The sequence below is a fragment of the Varanus komodoensis genome, unplaced genomic scaffold, assembly GCF_004798865.1.
Source record: "Varanus komodoensis strain SLA01 unplaced genomic scaffold, ASM479886v1 scaffold3, whole genome shotgun sequence".
In the NCBI taxonomy this organism is placed as follows: domain Eukaryota; kingdom Metazoa; phylum Chordata; class Lepidosauria; order Squamata; family Varanidae; genus Varanus; species Varanus komodoensis.
The window spans coordinates 2,844,225-2,862,930 of record NW_025335761.1 but is presented as its reverse complement, the minus strand read 5'-3'; the positions used below and the strand labels follow the sequence as shown (position 1 = coordinate 2,862,930).

General features: G+C 40.0%; 1 protein-coding gene across 8 annotated transcripts in view; it reads left to right on the top strand.

The window, feature by feature from the left end:
- Window positions 1-16,909, top strand: part of LOC123026410 (golgin subfamily B member 1-like) — a 66,261-nt gene extending 49,352 nt beyond the window's left edge. For 7 of the 8 annotated variants that reach the window (XM_044436011.1, XM_044436013.1, XM_044436007.1 and 4 more), the window contains 8 exons: window positions 52-203; window positions 3,583-3,742; window positions 6,469-6,621; window positions 8,149-8,313; window positions 10,426-10,523; window positions 10,765-10,899; window positions 13,642-13,735; window positions 16,252-16,909. In XM_044436011.1, the coding sequence (XP_044291946.1) occupies window positions 52-203; window positions 3,583-3,742; window positions 6,469-6,621; window positions 8,149-8,313; window positions 10,426-10,523; window positions 10,765-10,899; window positions 13,642-13,735; window positions 16,252-16,410 (1,116 nt within the window). In that variant the 3' untranslated portion in view covers window positions 16,411-16,909. The remainder of the gene's footprint in view (window positions 1-51; window positions 204-3,582; window positions 3,743-6,468; window positions 6,622-8,148; window positions 8,314-10,425; window positions 10,524-10,764; window positions 10,900-13,641; window positions 13,736-16,251) is intronic. The other variant, XM_044436010.1, reaches the window with a different exon arrangement.
- Window positions 16,910-18,706: the final 1,797 nt, after the last annotated feature.

Here is an 18,706-nt window from a genome sequence, read left to right as displayed (position 1 = left end):
GTTCTTCAGAAATAATGAACCTTGTTTTCTTAACCCATTTCTCTTCTTTAGGCTAAGGAAAGTGCTAATCTTGCAACAGCTGAGTTATCAAAACTAAAAGCCAAAGTGAATGACCTCAAAAGAGACTTGAACCAGACAAAAGCTTTCCATGAAGAGGCTGAGAAAGAAAGAGTTTCATTACAGACTGAACTAAGTAGATTGCGGTAAAGTAATTTTAAGCATGAGTTCCTTGGAAAAAGTGTGGGATAAAAATAGCATAAATAAAATGATGTTAACATCTAAAAGAAATATTGGAAAAAAGAGAGCAAGGTCTAATAATTCTGGTATTTTTGATTCAGGCCTTCAGTTACAGCTAGCAAAAGGCCCTCAAATTTATGAATCTAAACTGGAATTCAGTTGAAAGGTCTCTAATTTGGACTTAGAATATTTTAAGTTTATTTTGCCTTAAAATAAATTTAGACAGATTTATTTGGACTTAAGTTTGTCATATGTTAATATTGCTGTCATCATCAAATGGTATGCATTTTGGGGCTATCACTTGAGTTACTACCATTTATTCATGGAGTTTTGCAGCAATGTACTTCCATGGAAGAAATGCCTTCAGTGGTGGAGTTGTTCCCTCCTGGGACTTCTGCCCTATTATAACTGCACTCAGACAGCTGTTCAGGGGAGTTAGACTGAGTTCATCCTGATTGATTGATTGATTGATTGAGTGAATGTATTTCTATACTGTGAAATAGTAAGAAAAATCTCTGATTGGTTTCAACACAAATATTAAAATTACAATTAAAATTATTTAAAGTACAATTTTAAAAATAATACAGTTACAGTAATAATAATGCATAGCAATATAGGACCAGTAAAATGGAACAAAATTTAATTGGATTGCAGTAAAGTACATTTTAATCATTAATTTAATTACAGGCCACAGAAAGTTTGGGTGAAAAGATGCATTTTCAGGAGGTGTTTGAAAGTTGCCAAAGTTCCTGCCTTTGGAACTAAAAAGAGAGTTTTTCCGCAAGGGGGATGTTATTGTGAAGGCCATTTTCATAGTATTGATAGTTTTCATGACAACTTTCTGATAATTTTGGAATGACCAGCAAGACTTTCTCTGATTATCTTTGTGGTCAGTTTGAGAGAGAGAGATGAAGTTGGACTCTAGGTACCCTGGTTCTACATTGTTTAGGACTTTGTATGAACCTTAATAGGCTGCCGGTATGATTCTTTTAGCAGAAGTATTATGTGAGCATAACTGGGTTTCCCAGCTCTAACTGCTGCATGCTGCTCTAGCTGTAGCTTTTGAACCAGGCCCAACTGTGGCCCCACATCAGTGTATTACAGTAGTCTAATTGTGAGGTTACCAGTGCATGGATTGCTTTGGCTAGATTCTCCCTGTCCAGGAATGGACATACCAATCATAGCTAGTAGTGAGCATGCCAGGCATCACAGTCACCTGGGCCTTCAGTGACAAAAATGGGTTTAGACTCACTGCCATACTATGTACCAGCTCCTTCAGAGGAAGCATAACCTCACCCGGAACAGGCACATTCAGTTCTGAGACCTGAGAACTGCTAACCCATAGAGTTTCTGTCTTATTGGGATTCAGCTTCAGTTGATTAACCTTCATCTAATCTTTAACTGCATCCAGGCAGCACTCAGAATGTGCATGGCCTCTTTTGTTGACTGCTGATGACAGCTTCATACAGATGCTGCCTTGTGGCACCTACAGTTCAACTGACATGAGGCTGAGGTGCAATCACCCAATGTTGTTCTGTGGAACTTAGTCACCCAAGTTTGAGGCAAACTACTTGTAAAATAGTGCTTCCAACCTTTCAACTCATGAAGGCAGTCCAGGAGAATATTGGACTGATTGATGGTATCAGTGAGATCCAAAAGAAGTAACAAGTTCACACTTCTCTGTCTCTCTCCCAAAGAAAGTCATATATCAGGATACCCAAGCTAATTCTCTTCCAAAACTGGGCTTGAATCCAGACTAGAATAGATCCAGATAATCAGCTTAATTTAAGGACACTTTGCTATTGAGATGCCACCACTTTCAAGTGCCTCAGGAATGAGGCAGTTGGAACCCATCATAGTTGGCATAGATCTCTGGATTCAAGAAAGGCATTTTCAGAAGTGGTTTGCAACCATTGCCTTCTTCAAGGCAGTAGGGACCACACCATTAGGCAGTGATGTGTTTACCAGTCCTCAGATACATTCGGTCGACCCCCACAGTTTGCTTAAATACACCATGAAGGCCAAAAGTCAAGAGAGCATGTGGTGGGCTATACATATAACCCAAAAAAGCAAGGATCAAATGATGTACTGGACACCTGAACAGACAGTGCACAAATAGCAGTGTGCAAATCAGCACAAAGGTGAGTGATTTAATCCTCAAACTGTCCTGCAAACTCATCACAGAGCATTCCAGGATTGTGTTCACTGGATTACATGAAAATCACCCTTGGTCCTTTCAGCTAGATCGTTCTTTTGCCACCTTTACCAAACAGTAGGCAAGATCATACACTCTTACACATATCCAGTCACCCTAATGGCAAGTCTTACTCCACTTACGTTCCAGCCGTCTTCTGAGATTGATGAGACCAGATTTCACCAGGAAGTGATCTAACAATGACAACAGGGTGATTTCTACCTCTTCATATCCAGACCACCTTCCCATGCCCCTAGGCAACTGGCAGCCATCTGAGCAGGGGGTTGGGCCTGATGGTCCTTTGGCCCTTTCCAATTCTAGTATTCTATGATTCTAGGTAAAGGCCAACTTAGTAGTTTGCCTTGCCCTGTGTGTTGGGCCAGTGACAACAGAGTACCATGGCTGTCACAGAGGCCATGAAGTCCTGATGACCAAAGTTCCGGTCCTGTTAATGAAGCCTCAGCATGGATGTTGAGGACCAAAGGCCTAGGGCTCTCCAACACCATATCTAAGACTACCATCCATCAGGGATTCCTTTGGGTAGCGCGGGGGGGGGGGGGCAGTGCACCAGTAGCATACCCAAGATAAGGTACAGGCTTATATAGCCTGTCTCAGGTCAGAGATTTCCTGGCATCTGCATCCCCCTGCCCTCCAGCCTCACCAGCACCACAACCAAGTCAGGGGACACAGCCTGTCCACCAGAACTTATAGAACAGAATGGGATCAGAGTGGGAAATAGCTTGCAGATACCTAGGCCCTTCAACACTGTGACTTTGTTCCCCGTCATACCAAATTCCACCTTACTCGTGGCAACCCTTCCAGAGGCCTTTTCTGCCTCCATCGTTTCTCACACATCCTGGCTTTTAGTTCCTCCTTTCCCAGGCATTAGTATGAAGAACTCCTCCCTCCTGCGCGCGCGCACACACACATGCACACACCAGGGCTTGTCCTTATGAGTCTCTTCCTAGAAGAGTCTAGTCACAGGTGAGGTTCTGGTCCAGTTCAGCCATAGCAAGGTCTCCACATGCTAACAATCAGCAGCAAGCTGCAGTAGCCAAACACTCAGACACAGCAAAGCAAGTTGTGTTTCAAGAACTCTATGAACGTTAATAATGACTTTGTTTAACAGTGGTTTTTTTATTATTGTCTAGCATGGAAAAAAATCTTCTGCTGGCAGAATCTCAAGGACTTCAAAATCAATTCCAGGCAACTCTTGCAGAAAAAGAGCAACAGATTGCAGAATTACAGAGAGTGCATCATGAAGTAATATCTCAGGGATCTATATCTGCTGGTAGCAATTATCCAGCTAAGGTAAAACAATCTTTTCAAGAACCTTTTAAGAACATCCAGAATATATAACATTCTATAGCCTTGTTCAGGTATTTGCCTGAATGCATGAGGGAAAAGCTGTGTTGGAGGACATGGCTGCACACAGTGATCTTATCCCATCAGTTCCCATCATAGCTTTTATATTTAGAGCAAGATAGTTTTGCAAGTCATACCAATTCTGAAGCGGCTCACAGAGTAAGAGTTATGTGTGTGTAAACATGTTCTGTGACATTGAAAATTTCTCAAACCCGAATTTCTCTGTTGGGGTCTATTCAGAGTGGATTGTACTCTTCTATCAGGCTCAAGAAGCAGGAGTCACCTGACTAGGCATTTTTTTTCTACTTTTGCCACCTCTGTTCTTTCTCTGCCTTGCTCAAAATTAGGTGCCCTGTATATTTCCCCCAAAGAAATAAAATTCCTAAGCCTTTCTCTCTGAATTTGTCCTTCCTCCGTGTAAACCTTATGGCATTTCTTGTTGTTCTGTTCATAATCTTGCTATTCTGTTCTTATCCAAGCCTCAACCTTTCTTCTTTTATTGGCTTTCCTTTCCTGCCAGCTTCAATACCTCCACCAAAGAAACATGCTTGAGCTCAGGCTGCAGAGAAGGCAGAGGTCACCTTCTCTAGTCTTCAAGGCAAATGAGTACTGGGGTGCCTGACGTTAGTGTGTCTCCGAAAACCCAGAGAGTAGCTGTCAGAGCAGGGCATATGGAATTCCCACTCACTGCTCAAAGCCTAGCAAAAAACCGACAGGCTCTCTTCTGTCAGGCACATTTGGATGGAGCAAGACCAGAAACAGTAATGCCTGTATCAGGGCTGTTTCATCCCTTCACCAAAGCACTGCAAAATCTCTGAGCTAGTTGAGATATGGATGGCAGTACATGCCTATAATAAAATGTACCGAAAATGATAGCTTGTTCTGTCCTTTTAGTACTGGAGCCAGGATAAACATTCTTTTCATATGTTAGGAATAATACTGTGTCATTCTTGACAAAGCTAACAGCAGATCAACCATGGCTCTTACCAAAAGTCAAGCATACACTCCAGAACTGGCATACTTAGTCATATGAGAACTGAACAAAACATCTTTATAAAAAAAATGGCTATTGGAGGTCACTCTGAAACTCTCCCTTATAGATTTCAGTTCTTTTCCCCAGCCTATTAAAACCAGGTCCACACATCTGGAAACCTCTTTGAGAAACTTCCCTAATCTGTCTTCCAACAGTTCATTGTCCTTTCTTGGAAGTTCCACATAGTATTACAAATGCTTAGAAAATTGCTGTTCACCATTAAAATCAGTGACATTAAGTGTCATCAAAGTAGCCTTCTAAATTGACATCACATTATGTGTGTACATGATGTCAAAGATGAGTGCATTTTTAGTCAGGGAACAGCTATACTTCATTCAAAAGATCAGGATGGCTCTCAGACCTCAAATTCATGTTTCATCACAGAGTTTCCACTGAGCATACATCACATTCTTCCTTCTTTCTGCCAAACCTTCACATTCTACCAAAAACTCATGTTATAAATTAGACATCCATACAGTCCTCAAAATTAATACATCCATTTTAAGTAATCAGACAGCTTATTTTTCTCCTTTCACTCCCGTTCTACTTCAGTCATAGTCTGATTAAAACCAAGATTTCATTAGCATAAGGAGTAGAACACATTTCTGTCCACTAAACATAATAGCACTTTTGACCAAGCCAGATGCCAGCAGTCCTATCATTAAATGTCTCTGTTTTCCAGAACTGCAGTCACCTGAGCATGGTACAAACTAGCAGAGTACTTGAGTGGGAAGGGTGCTGAAAAGCATTCTCCCTCCATGAGAAAATATCCTATTCCAGTCAGCATATCACACTGTTCTTTTTCAAAGCCTGTCTGTGAAATCTCCTACACCAACATGGCAATGAACATTGATAATTATCATGGACATTTCTTCTTGTTGGTGTATGCAGTTGTGCAGATCTTACCACTTAATTTGCATTGAGTGGCTGTTTTTCTCCTCTTATATCTTCTCTGAAGGCTATGCATAGATTGTACTACAATCCAGAGATCAAAATATTTCCAAAGGAGCCTCATTCTCCTTGTTCTCTTTTATGACTGTATACTACATTTCATTTTTTAGTAGTTTGTCTGATAAACAGTTGGTTATGGTACCGAACTGAGGATAAGCTTACTCCAAGAGCCAAATGAGTAGGTGTCGTGTCTTCACTGCCTATTAAGCCTAATGGATGGCACTAAAATTAATTCTCTGATTTGGAAGGATTTTAATATATTTAAACTGAATTGTACTCATAATCCTAATTGTTACATCTAAATTCCCAAGCGTTGTCTGTGCTTACTAATATTTATAAAGTTAGGAGATTCATCTGATTAATGCAGTATAGTGCAGTGGCTACTATGTTGGGTGTCAAAGATGGGGGAAATCCAGATAAAAGTCTTCAATCAGTTATGAAGTTTATTGCGTGGCTTGGACAGGTCTGTATCTGTGAGCCTAATTTACCACACAGGGTTGCTGGAAGGGTACCATGAGGTTCTTGGAAGTACCATGATAGGCAAACCACAGTGGGATGTGCTGGATGATATGCGTCGCTTATTAACCTACCCAAGCACATCAGAGAAAAATGTTTTCAAAATACATTGCCACAGGAATATAGAAAGTTCACGTAACATTGCCAATTCTGATTTTTCATTTTGTCCAAGGGATTAGAGACTGTTGCTCTTGTTGGAAGCACAGACCTCCCAGATCAAGTGAAACAGTTGCTGGCTGAGAAGAGCCGGCTTCAAAATGAACTCCAACGCTGCCTTCAGGAGATGCACCAAAGAGAGCTACACTTCCAGCAGATTAATTCAAAGGTAAAGAAGAAAGTGAAGGAGCAATTGGGATAAATGTGATCTTCAGTACATATGAATAGTTGCTTCCCTCTCTCCCTATTATCTAAATTCCTCAGTGCATGGAAAGTGCCCACTTTGTTCTGACAAAACCCAGTGAGAGCAAAATACTTAGTTCCCTTGTTTTTTAGTTATATCCTATACAAACCTGGACAGGGTGACCAGTATTAAATGTGGTAGGATGGTGAGGTAAAATTGTGTATTTTGCAAATTGCCTCATTCACATGAAACCAGTCAAAAGTGAAGCAAAACCTGTGGAGAGCGATCCCTGCTCCTTTTAATGTTGGACTGAGTTTGTTTATTTCATTTCAATACCATCCAACAGCTGAAGTTGTGGGTATATAGGGCCTATTAATGAAGGAGGAGGGTGAGGTCACTGAAGGTGGTGATGGCAGGAGCAGCCATCATTCTCCTCTGGGGAACACTGAACAGCTGCTGCTGTAATTGACCAATATGTCCCACAGTGATGTAGAATCTCTGCCGGACATTATAGGTACTTATAATGGCAGATTCCCAGCACTCATGAAAGTCTGGAAAACAGGCTAGGACAAGATATGACTAGATAACAGGTGATGTGTGCTCCCTCACCAAATGCTTGAGGATGATGTAAAGCCTGCTGCTCTACTTATTGTTCTTGCCGCCCGTTCATTTAATCGAATCTTCACATTTATTGCTCCTTCAGTTAGTGAAGACCATTTGATTTTCAGGCATTTGTGAGACTGTAGAGCAACTCACTTATACAGCCAGCAAATGTTTGATTTATTTTCCCCATAGGGATGGATGAAATTGTTTTTCAGTTTCTACAAATTTGAAATTTTTCAGGCACAAAAGTTTGTTAACACTTCATTTCTACATCAGTTTGCAATTGTTTTTTATAAACATTCCACACAAAAATGGAATTTGCCTTACTGTATACATTTTATATACATTTCTCCTAGAAATAAAAAGGCATACATTATACCAAATGTATATAAATAGCATACACTTTTGTACACAGCCTGCATAAACGAACGTATTTTTGTAACCCTTTTTTTATCAAAGAACTGCGTCAGAAAATTACCTGGTTAGCCCAGGATGTGCAACTTAGGATTGTTTGTATTAAAATGTAGACCAAATGCATTTATCTTATGACAGGTTTGTTCTTGTCTTGGGAATTTATGATATAAGATTGGTATACTTAGCTACGTAAATCATGGACCAGCGGGAAATGCAATAATCCTGAACAAGTTGCCACCATGGAATTTTTTCCTCAATGTAAACAAAGCAGCTTGTTATGCAGGTTGGTGCAATAGTCCTATGACTTGCAAAAGCTTCAGGAATAAAGACTTTCATAATCACCCATTCCCCCACCCCCGAATAGTTACAAGATAAATGCTTTAAAACTTCTTTTAAAGCTTTCAAAAATGTTTTGTTGTTCAGTTATTTCTGAGGCTTAGGAAGAGAAAAAGTCAAAAGTCTTGCTGGTAGTTTACCGCATCCAAATTATTTCAGGCAATGCAGTCAGTAGAAGAAAAAAATATATTGACTACACAGCTAAAAACAGTGTCCCAGACTTTGCGGGATAGTCAACTCCATTATGCTGATCTGCAGAATTGTTACTTGCAGCTTGAAAGAGAATATCAAGTACAAGTTTCTTCTGTTCAAGGTACTGCTCAGGTAAGAAAGCACAGAAAGCTTTTAATTCTCATTGCTGGAGAGTCTAGTTTAACTCAGTTTCTGAAGGCCTAAGGAATCTCCCATGTTTGATTGAATTGCTGACTTGCAAGGAGAAAGGGGTTGCACCTAGTTTGTTTTGAAAAAGTTGGCGGGATGGTAGAAGAAAGAGAGGATGAGATCCTTGCTCAAAGCTTTTCAACTAGATTGAATGTTCAAGAGAGGAAAGGAAGGGTACAAAGCCTGCTCATACCTTTCTTTCAGACTTATTCCTATCTGTTTGTCTGATATGAGCCATCTTTCTTTATTCCTATCTAATTTACAAAATTAGATTGAGCATAAAACTTGAGTGTCCATTGAATAGAGTTTAGATTCTTTTAACACACGCACACACAACCCTATATACACACAAATATATGCACATTATTAAATAACCTCAAGAAAAGTTCAAGAAAGTGTGGCGCTAATGCAAGGCACTGCCACTGTTTTCTCTCCCTGCCAACCAAAGCACTATATATATACTATGTACTGTCTTCACAGCCTCAGTGACAACATGACTCCATCCTTCAAGCCAAGGTTGAAAGGTGACAGTGTTCCCATTGTAACCTATCTTTTGGATGTACCTTGAACTTGGAAGGAAAAAAATTCCAACATACTGGTTAGGAGGAGACGTGTGGGGTGTCAGTATTCCCTACTGAGTATCAAGCAGGAAGGATTACTCAGTGTCATTCCACTGAAGACAGGAATTTCTGTCTTTGTTCTACTCTAGTTCCTGGTTTTGGTTTCAGTCCAAGAAAGAACACTATGGGCATACAAGCAGATATAATAGCCAGCATGCTTTTGATATTTTGTGTTGCTTGGTTGATTAGCCAAGTTCAAACTAAAAACTTACCTTTATGTGCAAATGAAAAAAGGATTCAGCACTGCACTAACAAAGCTCTGTTGTGAGCACTGTTCTCAAGTTGTATATGACTTTTTCAGTTATTTGCATTGGAGTCTTCCCTGTTGGTCAGGGATGGTGGATCCATAAACCAGGAAATTATTAATAATTTCTTCTAAGCATTTTTGAAACTTTCCGTAATACAAAGCCTCATACAGCTGCCTTGAGATGTGGTGGGCTCTCCCACACTAGAGACTTTCAGAAAGAAACTTGGCAGCCATCTCAGTGGGATGGTGTAACTTGGTGTACTGCAACAGCAGGGGGTTGGACCTGATGACCTTCATAGCCCCTTCCAATTCTACTATTCTTATGATTCTATGATTAATTCTTAGAACAACTGTATCTATGCTGGAACAAAAGCTTTTGTTAAGATGAATGTTGCAAACTCTAAAATGCAAAGTCTTTCTTGAACTCAAGAAAACAAGACTAGTCACAATTTCTGGATTGTCATTCAGGAATATGTTTCTACTGAAAGCTTCATCAAATGCCAAAATACTGTGCTTTGTTTAGCAATGCACTGTTGATTCAATAGGATTCACAAAAGTATAATCAGACACTTAGAAATTGCATAAGTATTTTTTCTCTGGCTGTAGATGTGCCAACATCTATTTCAATCCAAATCATTTTCATTTATATGCTGTATGATTTTTAAATGATCATCTATTTTAGAAATATAAATATGGTTTGCTGTTATTAAGACCATATTTTTGACAATATCCCTCACTTGGTAAAAGTGTTACAATCACACAATTAAGGCTAATTCGATTTCTTGATTAACCAATATTCTTGGTTAATATTTCAACCTGTTATAAACCCTGGTTGATGAGAACATGATTAACCTTAACTAAAAAGATGATAGTATAACATTTAAGGCAGGCAGAAGATAGGTGTGCGAGTGAGAAGGGATGGGAGAAAGACAAATTACCGGCTGTGCCACATTTAAGGGACACATTGCTCTCATATGTTCATTGTACTTGTTTTATCATACCTGAAGAGTTTACTTGAAGGCTTAAGGTAATTGTAGTAAATTTAGTAAACCAGCTTATCAATTAATTTTGGAAGTATTAAGTTAAATACGACCATACAGAAATATGAAATAGGTTAATTTTATTAAACAGGAATTTAATATTTTTGAAGAATTTCTATATAACTACCATATTAACTGTTGTATTTAGGATGAACTACAGGCAGAGGTTCCTCCAGGCGCTCCCCAAGAAAGAGCTGCTGTTATTGTTGAAATTGACAATATGGAGCTTGATAAACTCAGGAAAAGGTCAGGATTGTTTCTACTTTCTGGTAAAGTATAGCTCAAATACAAACTATTGCACATTTTTCATGACAAGACAGAAAATTGTAAGAAAATATTACTGTAGTTAAAATAGTAACTTTTTAAAAGCTTTATTCTTAAAACAAGTAATATCTGTATAGTGCCCTATTAAGAATAAGCTCAGAAAGCAAAAGATGTCAGTTGCTTTGGCTTTGAATTAAATATTTAGAGTTTGGGTGTTCTCTAGGCTTGCAGATATGGAAGCACAACACGATTCAGCACAACGAACTGTTTTGCAACTAACGGAAGCATTGTCCGAAGAGAGGAACAAGCGGCAAATTGCAGAAGAGGCCTTGGGACTTTCTGAGGAACAAATAAAAAGGTAGCAGTATCTGAGGAGATCTTTTGGGCTAATTTAAAAGTGTGTCGATGTTGGTAGGCAAGCATTGTGTCATTGAAACCATTTATTAACAAAACTATTGTTGCAGTGGACTAATGCATTCACCCATCAGGATGTATTGACATTAAAGCACTCAATATTAAATATATTACTCTGCATTAGATGGAAGGTCCAGATTATACACGTTCATTTCTTTTTATATTTTCTATTTATTTCCTCACAGTTCACTGTATTTATTTATTTATTAAAACATTTCTATGCTGCCCCATTCGCCAAAGCCTCGGGGTGGCTCACAACATAAAATACAAAAATAACAATATAAAAATAACAATATAAAATAAATAACAATATAAAATAATGTAACTTACTGCAGTGGCTTTCAGACTTCCTTTTCCTAGTGACTTCTTGGCTGTGAAGCCAGTGCACACTGTGGGCATTTGAGAGCTTGTTTGAGTGACTATGCAGTTCATAGAAAGAGCTGGTCACCAGCCTGTTGTATTGTGCTAACTGAGGACACATTCCCGCAGGGCTTCCATTTCAAGGCAGTATGAGTTTCTGTACGCAAGAAGGCTTTTCTGCCATTATTCAATGAGGAATCCTTGATAAGCCAAGAGTAGAATACATGCTGAAAAACACCAATTTATTAATAGAGTTCCTATTTTTTCACTGAATTATTACTATTCTTTTACAGTATATCACAGAAGTGAGTACACCCCTCACATTTTGTAAATATTTTATTATATCTTTTCATGTGACAACCCTGAAGAAATGACACTTTGCTACGATGTAAAGTAGTGAGTATACAGCTTGTATAAAAGTGTACATTTGCTGTCCCCTCAGAATAACTCAACACACAGCCATTAATGTCTAAACCACTGGCAACAAAAGTGAGTACACCTCTAAGTGAAACTGTCCAAATTGAGCCCAAAGTGTCAATATTTTGTGTGGCCACCATTATTTTCCAGCACTGCCTTAACCCTCTTGGGCATGGAGTTCACCAGAGCTTCAGAGGTTGCCACTGGAGTCCTCTTCCACTCCTCCATGACGACATCACAGAGCTGGTGGATGTGAGAGACCTTGCACTCCTCCACCTTCCATTTCAGGATGCCCCACAGATGCTCAATAGGGTTTAGGTCTGGAAACATGCCTGGCCAGTCCATCACCTTTACCCTCAGCTTCTTTAGCAAGACAGTGGTCGTCTTGAAGGTGTGTTGGGGGTCGTTATCATGTTGGAATACTGTCCTGCGGCCCAGTCTCCGAAGGGAGGGGATCATGTTCTGCTTCAGTATGTCACAGTACATGTTGGCATTCATGGTTCCCTCAATGAACTGTTGCTCCCCAGTGCCGTTAGCACTCATGCAGCCCCAGAACATGACACTCCCACCACCATGCTTGACTGTAGGCAAAACACACTTAGTCTTTGTACTCCTCACCTGGCTGTCGCCACACATGCTTGACACCATCTGAACCATGTAAGTTTATCTTGGTCTCATCAGACCACAGGACATGGTTCCACTAATCCATGTCCTTAGTCTGCTTGTCCTCAGCAAACTGTTTGCAGGCTTTCTTGTGCATCATCTTTAGAAGAGGCTTCTTCTGGGATGACAGCCCTGCAGACCAATTTGATGCAGTGTGCGGCGTATGGTCTGAGCACTGACAGGCTGACCCACCACCCCTTCAACCTCTGCAGCAATGCTGGCAGCACTCATACATCTATTTCCCAAAGTCAACCTCTGGATATGACGCTGAGCACGTGCACTCAACTTCTTTGGTCGACCATGGCGAGGCCTGTTCTGAGTGGAACCTGTTCTGTTAAACTGCTGTATGGTCTTGGCCACCATGCTGCAGCTCAGTTTCAGGGTATTGGCAATCTTCTTACAGCATAGGCCATCGTTATGTAGAGCAACAAATCTTTTTTTCAGATCCTCAGAGAGTTCTTTGCTATGAGGTGCCATGTTGAACTTCCAGTGACCAGTATGAGAGAGTGAGAGTGATAACACCAAATTTAACACACCTGCTCCCCATTCACACCTGAGACCTTGTAACACTTAATGAGTCACATGACACTGGGGAGGGAAAATGTCTAATAATGCCCAGTTTGGACAGTTTCACTTAGGGGTGTACTCACTTTTGTTGCCAGCAGTTCAGACATTAATGGCTGTGTGTTGAGTGAGGGGACAGCAAATGTACACTGTTATACAAGCTACTTTACATTGTAGCAAAGTGTCATTTCTTCAGGGTTGTCACATGAAAAGATACAATAAAATATTTACAAAATGTGAGGGGTGTACTCACTTCTGTGATAGACTGTAAATTATTGGTTAAAGTGCTGGGTATCCAAGACAAAGTATACACATTTTTGGCTGAGCAGTAATGAATCTTTAAATATTGCTCCATGTCTATATAGATGTCATAATATACACTCATTGTCTAATCATGACCAATTTATATACTATAACTGTCCTTATATCCTAGTATACAGTGGTCTGTTTGATGGAAGCATCATGAGTCCCCAGCCCAATTAGTATGGTCTTCAAGCGCTTCCATACATTTTGTAGGTTCTGTTTCTATAATTACCTAAGTCAGATTGCGATTCTTCTAGTGAAGCTTTCTCTTTTAGTTATAAGAAATTCATTTTTGAGTTCTTGGTTGTTGGTGTTTTTTGTTTGTTTTTGTTTGAGGGGTTGTTGTTGCTGTTTTTAGACTTGAATTGAATACTTGCAGGTCGACGCCTAGGGATTATAGTATCCAGATGCAGTCTGATGAGGAAAGGGAAGCCCTGATTATCAACACAAGTGAACATATTATAGTACGAAAGGTAAGCCTATAAATCTTAAAGGTAAGTCTGAGATATTGACTGAGTTTGCGTCATACTAAGGCCCCACTATGGGTGACAAGTCATGGCAGTGGGTGTACTGTGCAAATCCAGATCACTTCCTGTTGATGGCAACACCCATCCTGACCCCCAGTGACTTGCTTTGTGAGTTGTTATATCCACAATTGATATTTAGGTTGTCTGAACCTAGACAAGCAGCCCCATTGTGTGTACCAGGAAATGAGTAGCAAGCCACTTGGCAAGAGTTTCAGAAACCCCTTTGCAGTCTCATTTGGGCTACATCAGTGACAGTCACCCCAGAAGTGCCCAAGTGCCACTCATCATGATGACATAGAAACAAAGCAAGTCAGAAGGGGCTTCCCGGGCCGTCTAGTCTGACCTCTGGCACCAGCCGGCTCCGCTCACGACATTTGTATGTCCAGCCTATCTTTGAACACCCTCACCGATGGGGCCTCAACGACCTCTCATGGAAGCCCATTCCACACCCTCGGGGTCCTAACTGTCAGGAAGTGCTTCCTGGCATCTAAATGGAACCTTGGCTCCCTGAGCTTTGCTCTGTTGGAGCACGCCCTGCCTTCCTCTGCAGGGGAGAACAGGTCTCTACCCATCTCCATGTGACATCCCCTCACATACCTGTATGTCACCAACAGATCCCCTCTGAGTCTCCTCTTCTCCAGGCTGAAGAGACCCATTTCCCTCAGTCTCACCTGATACGGCATCCCCTGCAAACCAGCCACCAACCTTGTGGCCCAACACTGCACTCACTCTAACCTGGCTATATCCTTTCTGTAATGAGGGGCCCAAAACTGAGCATAATACTCCAGTTGCGGGCGCACCAGAGTCATATAGAGTGGTAGTAAAACCTCTCTCGATCTAGAAGCCACACTTCTGGCTATGCAACCAAGGGTGGTGTTTGCCCTCTTGACCACCGCATCACACTGCTGACTCATGTTCAGCCTGCAGTCAACCAGCAGCCCGAGGTCCCTTTCACAAGTGCTGTTCTCCAGCCACTTGTCCCCTAACCTGTACTTATGACACCTGTTCCTATGCCCCAAGTGCAAGGCCTTGCACTTACCCACATTGAATGCCATCCTGTTGTCTCCTGCCCACTTCCATAGTCTGTCCAGATCCTTTTGGATCTGGAGTACCTGCTCCTCAGTTGTGGCCACTGCTCCAGTTTTAGTATTGTCTGCAAATTTGTTCAGCAGACTGTTCACCCTTCTTCCATGTCATTTATGAAAAGATTAAACAGGATTGGCCCCAGGACAGTGACTCCGCTTGTCACTGGTCACCATCCTGATGACAGTTTCTTCCTCTTTTTGCTTACTGTAGCTTTTTCTCCCTTCACTCTTTTTTAGATTATAAATGGTGATCTTGAAATTTAAAGGCAGTGTCAGTCCCTCAAAACTACCAATCTCTATAGATGAATGAGTCTAGCTAAAAATAGAAATGTTTTTACAAAAAAAGGTGCACATTGAGAGCACACAAAATGTTTAAAGTATGGCCAACCAATTAGCTTGGGCACTTTGTAGGGGCTGTCACTGGCTGCCAATTCAGAGATCTTTGTTTGCCGTCTCCAGGAAAAAAATGCGAAAGCGGGAAAAGGCCATGGTGAGCTAAAAAGGGCTTTATGATGGAGAGGATATATCTACACGGAACCCAACTTATGCTGAGTTCAATTATCTCTCAGGTTATCTGTCCTGTGCTGCTTTGGCAGTAATCAATACTCTGTGGCTTAGCACGACATGCTAGCCCTCACATTATTTTCATGGTTGTGGATGTGCAATAGCAAATATCTGGAAGTCATTTGTTTTTAAAAGGGTTTTGCTGGAATCTAAAAAAGATGCACGGAAAATCAGTTTTTGGAAGCTGGTGTAATGGGCAGCAAACCCCATTTTTGACCACCTCTGCTCCAGTGTCCTACTTTGTAATGCTTATCAGATTGCTGAGTTGTAGACTATATTGAGTGTGGCCCTGCATGTGAGCAAGGAGCTGACTGTGGACCCATTAGGAACAACGCCTGCTTATTCAGTGCTATTGCGATCCAAGTTCATCCACTCTGTACATGATCATCAGTTAATTATTACTTATATTGTTAGTTCTTTGCTGGCCCATAGACCCCATAAAAATGATTGTACAAGTTTTCCTAAGTCAGGGCAACAGTTGTACAGTACCTTGCTGAGTTATTCATGCCATAATGAAAATATTTTTCACCTTCACAGTATTGGGTATCTTGTGTACATCAAGTGGTAAAAATGCAGTTCAATCCATTTCAGTTCCATGTTGTAAAACTAAAAATGTGGGAAAATCCAAGGGGAGGAGGTGGATACCTTTGCAAGGCATGGTAGTGATATTTTACATAGAATGTTTTACTAAAGCAAATCTCTTGGGATCCTCTCAGCAGCAAAGTTTAAGCATTCATTTTTGAGAGTTCAATTGGAAGGCATGGGTGTCAAGTGCTATTTTTTAATAGGATTATATGTTTCCCGTCTGAACAGGTGAAAGGAGGAGCCCTTTCTTTCAAGAGATGGATTCGGGGGAGAAGCCTTTACTGCTCCAAGTTGCTAACCTCAAGGGCAAAATCTCGCTATCTCTTTCTCAGTTATTTGGTGATTCTACATCTTCTTGTTCTCTTGTGCCTAACAGGCATCTTATAAATGCACTGAACTTACTGTGTGAACTATTTTCCTTAAAAATAATGGTGTGCCAATTTGAGATGATGGACTTCTCACAAGCTGCTGTTACGCTATGCACTGGACACAATTGTATATACTCTTAGTATATGTAGGTTTTGAACTTCTTTCTTAAGAAGTTTTAAATGTACATCACACTTGCTCCAAAGTTTCCTGAGTTGCTCTTTAACAATGGAATATTATATTTGCTAAGAAAAAGATGTTGTCCTATCAAAACACTATTAAGAAGCTGCTGTAATTGGGTTGTTTAATATTCTTTGGGAAGATGTAAAGGTTGAATGGGTTGTAAATGATATCTTTTCTATATAAATTTATTTTAACAGAGTTGAACTATAAATTTTGCGGGGAACTATTCTCCACTATTGGGTTTCTTGACTTCTTGATTATAACAAGAAGTGCACGGAGTGCAATACAGGGCAGTAGGGGAAGCTGGAATCATTTAAATAAAATCTTAAGAACTGAAGGCATAAATTCCTCTTCTTGTGTTTGATTTGTTGAATATATGTGTGAGGAGATTGAAACAGACCATCAGGCTACAGGTAGTTCCCACTGTAAGAACAACCTGTACTTAGGAACATGCAGACTGCCATGAATCCTGCTTGAATAACTCTAGAGAAAAGCCATGATTATCTCTCAGGAACCATGTGATCATGTAGCTCCCTAGAGATAAGAGTATTCATGGCTTTTCATTCCTCAGTACTGTATACCCAAGCCCAGTGAGTGTCAAGTCACATGTAGGTCCTCAAACAGAACCATGACATTGGCAAGCTTGAGCCCCTCCAAAGTGACCAACAGGCCTGCAGATATTACCCAATTCTATAAAAAGAAAGATAGTTCTGATTATTTTCTCTGTTTTATTTTAGGTTTGGTTTTGTTTGGAACTGTGGCATTTTATTATTATAGTTTATTGTAAATTAGCAGAGACACAGAAATATATTCAGAAAATGAACAAACAAAAAAACAAACAAGACATAGTACTTTACAGTGCTCAAAATCCATCATATTCTTGATCTTGGTATAAGCTATGCAAGAATGATTGTGACCTAGCTTAACTGTATAAGACACTGATTTGAAAGAATGTTCTAAACTGTTTTAAGAACGGTTTCTTTTGTTTTTCACCATACTGTATACCAACAAACATGCAAACATACATATAGATTATTTATCATTACTGTATTATTACAATGCTGTATTGTGTTTAGGATAGTTTAGTGAATATGGAAATGTTTCTTAAGTGTTTTATATGCATAGAAAGGTAAAATTTATACATACAGTAAGGCAAACATTTGGCTTACTCATGTAATCCAACTTACATACAGATTCAGCTTAAGGCCATTCTCAGGAACAGCACTTGTTCTTAACCCAGAGACTAAATGTAAAATGTAAAAAATAGTCAGATAAGATGGGCATGTTTCTTCCAGTTTTTGAAGTTATCCAGGATGTGCGCACCACACTGTAGTATGTAAATCTCAAACCAAATCACTTTTGTAGGCACTGCCCACAAACCACATCTTTAGTCTTACTGCATAAATGAACAGTACCCTCCAAGTTTTCTTATGTACCATCTTGGTACATAAAGTCTTCATAGCCTTAAGCTGCAGGTATTTTATTTATGTACCATGTCCTTTTACCTGTCCAGAATCTCCCATCAGTCCACTTCAAAGAATGACCTCACATTCTGATATTATGGGAAGGGGGAGAAATGTCGCACTATCAGCATTTTCTATTATATGCATAACTTTTTACAATTCTGTCATGTCACCTTTTACTTGCCTTTTTTTCTAAGCTGTGCAGTCCCAAACAGATCCTTCTCTCATAGGGAAGTTGCTCCAGCTCCTGAATCATTTTAGTTGCTCTTTTTCACACTTTTGCCAACTCTACAATATTTTTTAGCTGTGGTGACTAAAACTTTAAACATTGTTCCAAATGAAGTTGCACAGTAGGTTTCTCTAAGAACAGTGGTATTGACAGCTATATTCATAAGTTCCATTCTAAAAATGCTGATCATAGTATTTGCCTTTTTCTCAGCAGCCACACTTGGGTCAACAATTTGATTTAACTGTCCTCCATAGCCCCAACATCTGTTTCTTTGGTTTGTCATGACCAGCTCAAATCCTGTCAGTGTGTATAGAAAGGGATTTTTTCCTTAACATGGATCACGTTATGCTTGCTGACTCTGAACCCACATTTACCATTTGGATGCTCATTTTCTTAGTTTGCAGAAATGCTTTTGGAGCTCATTCCGATCCCTTTTTGTTTT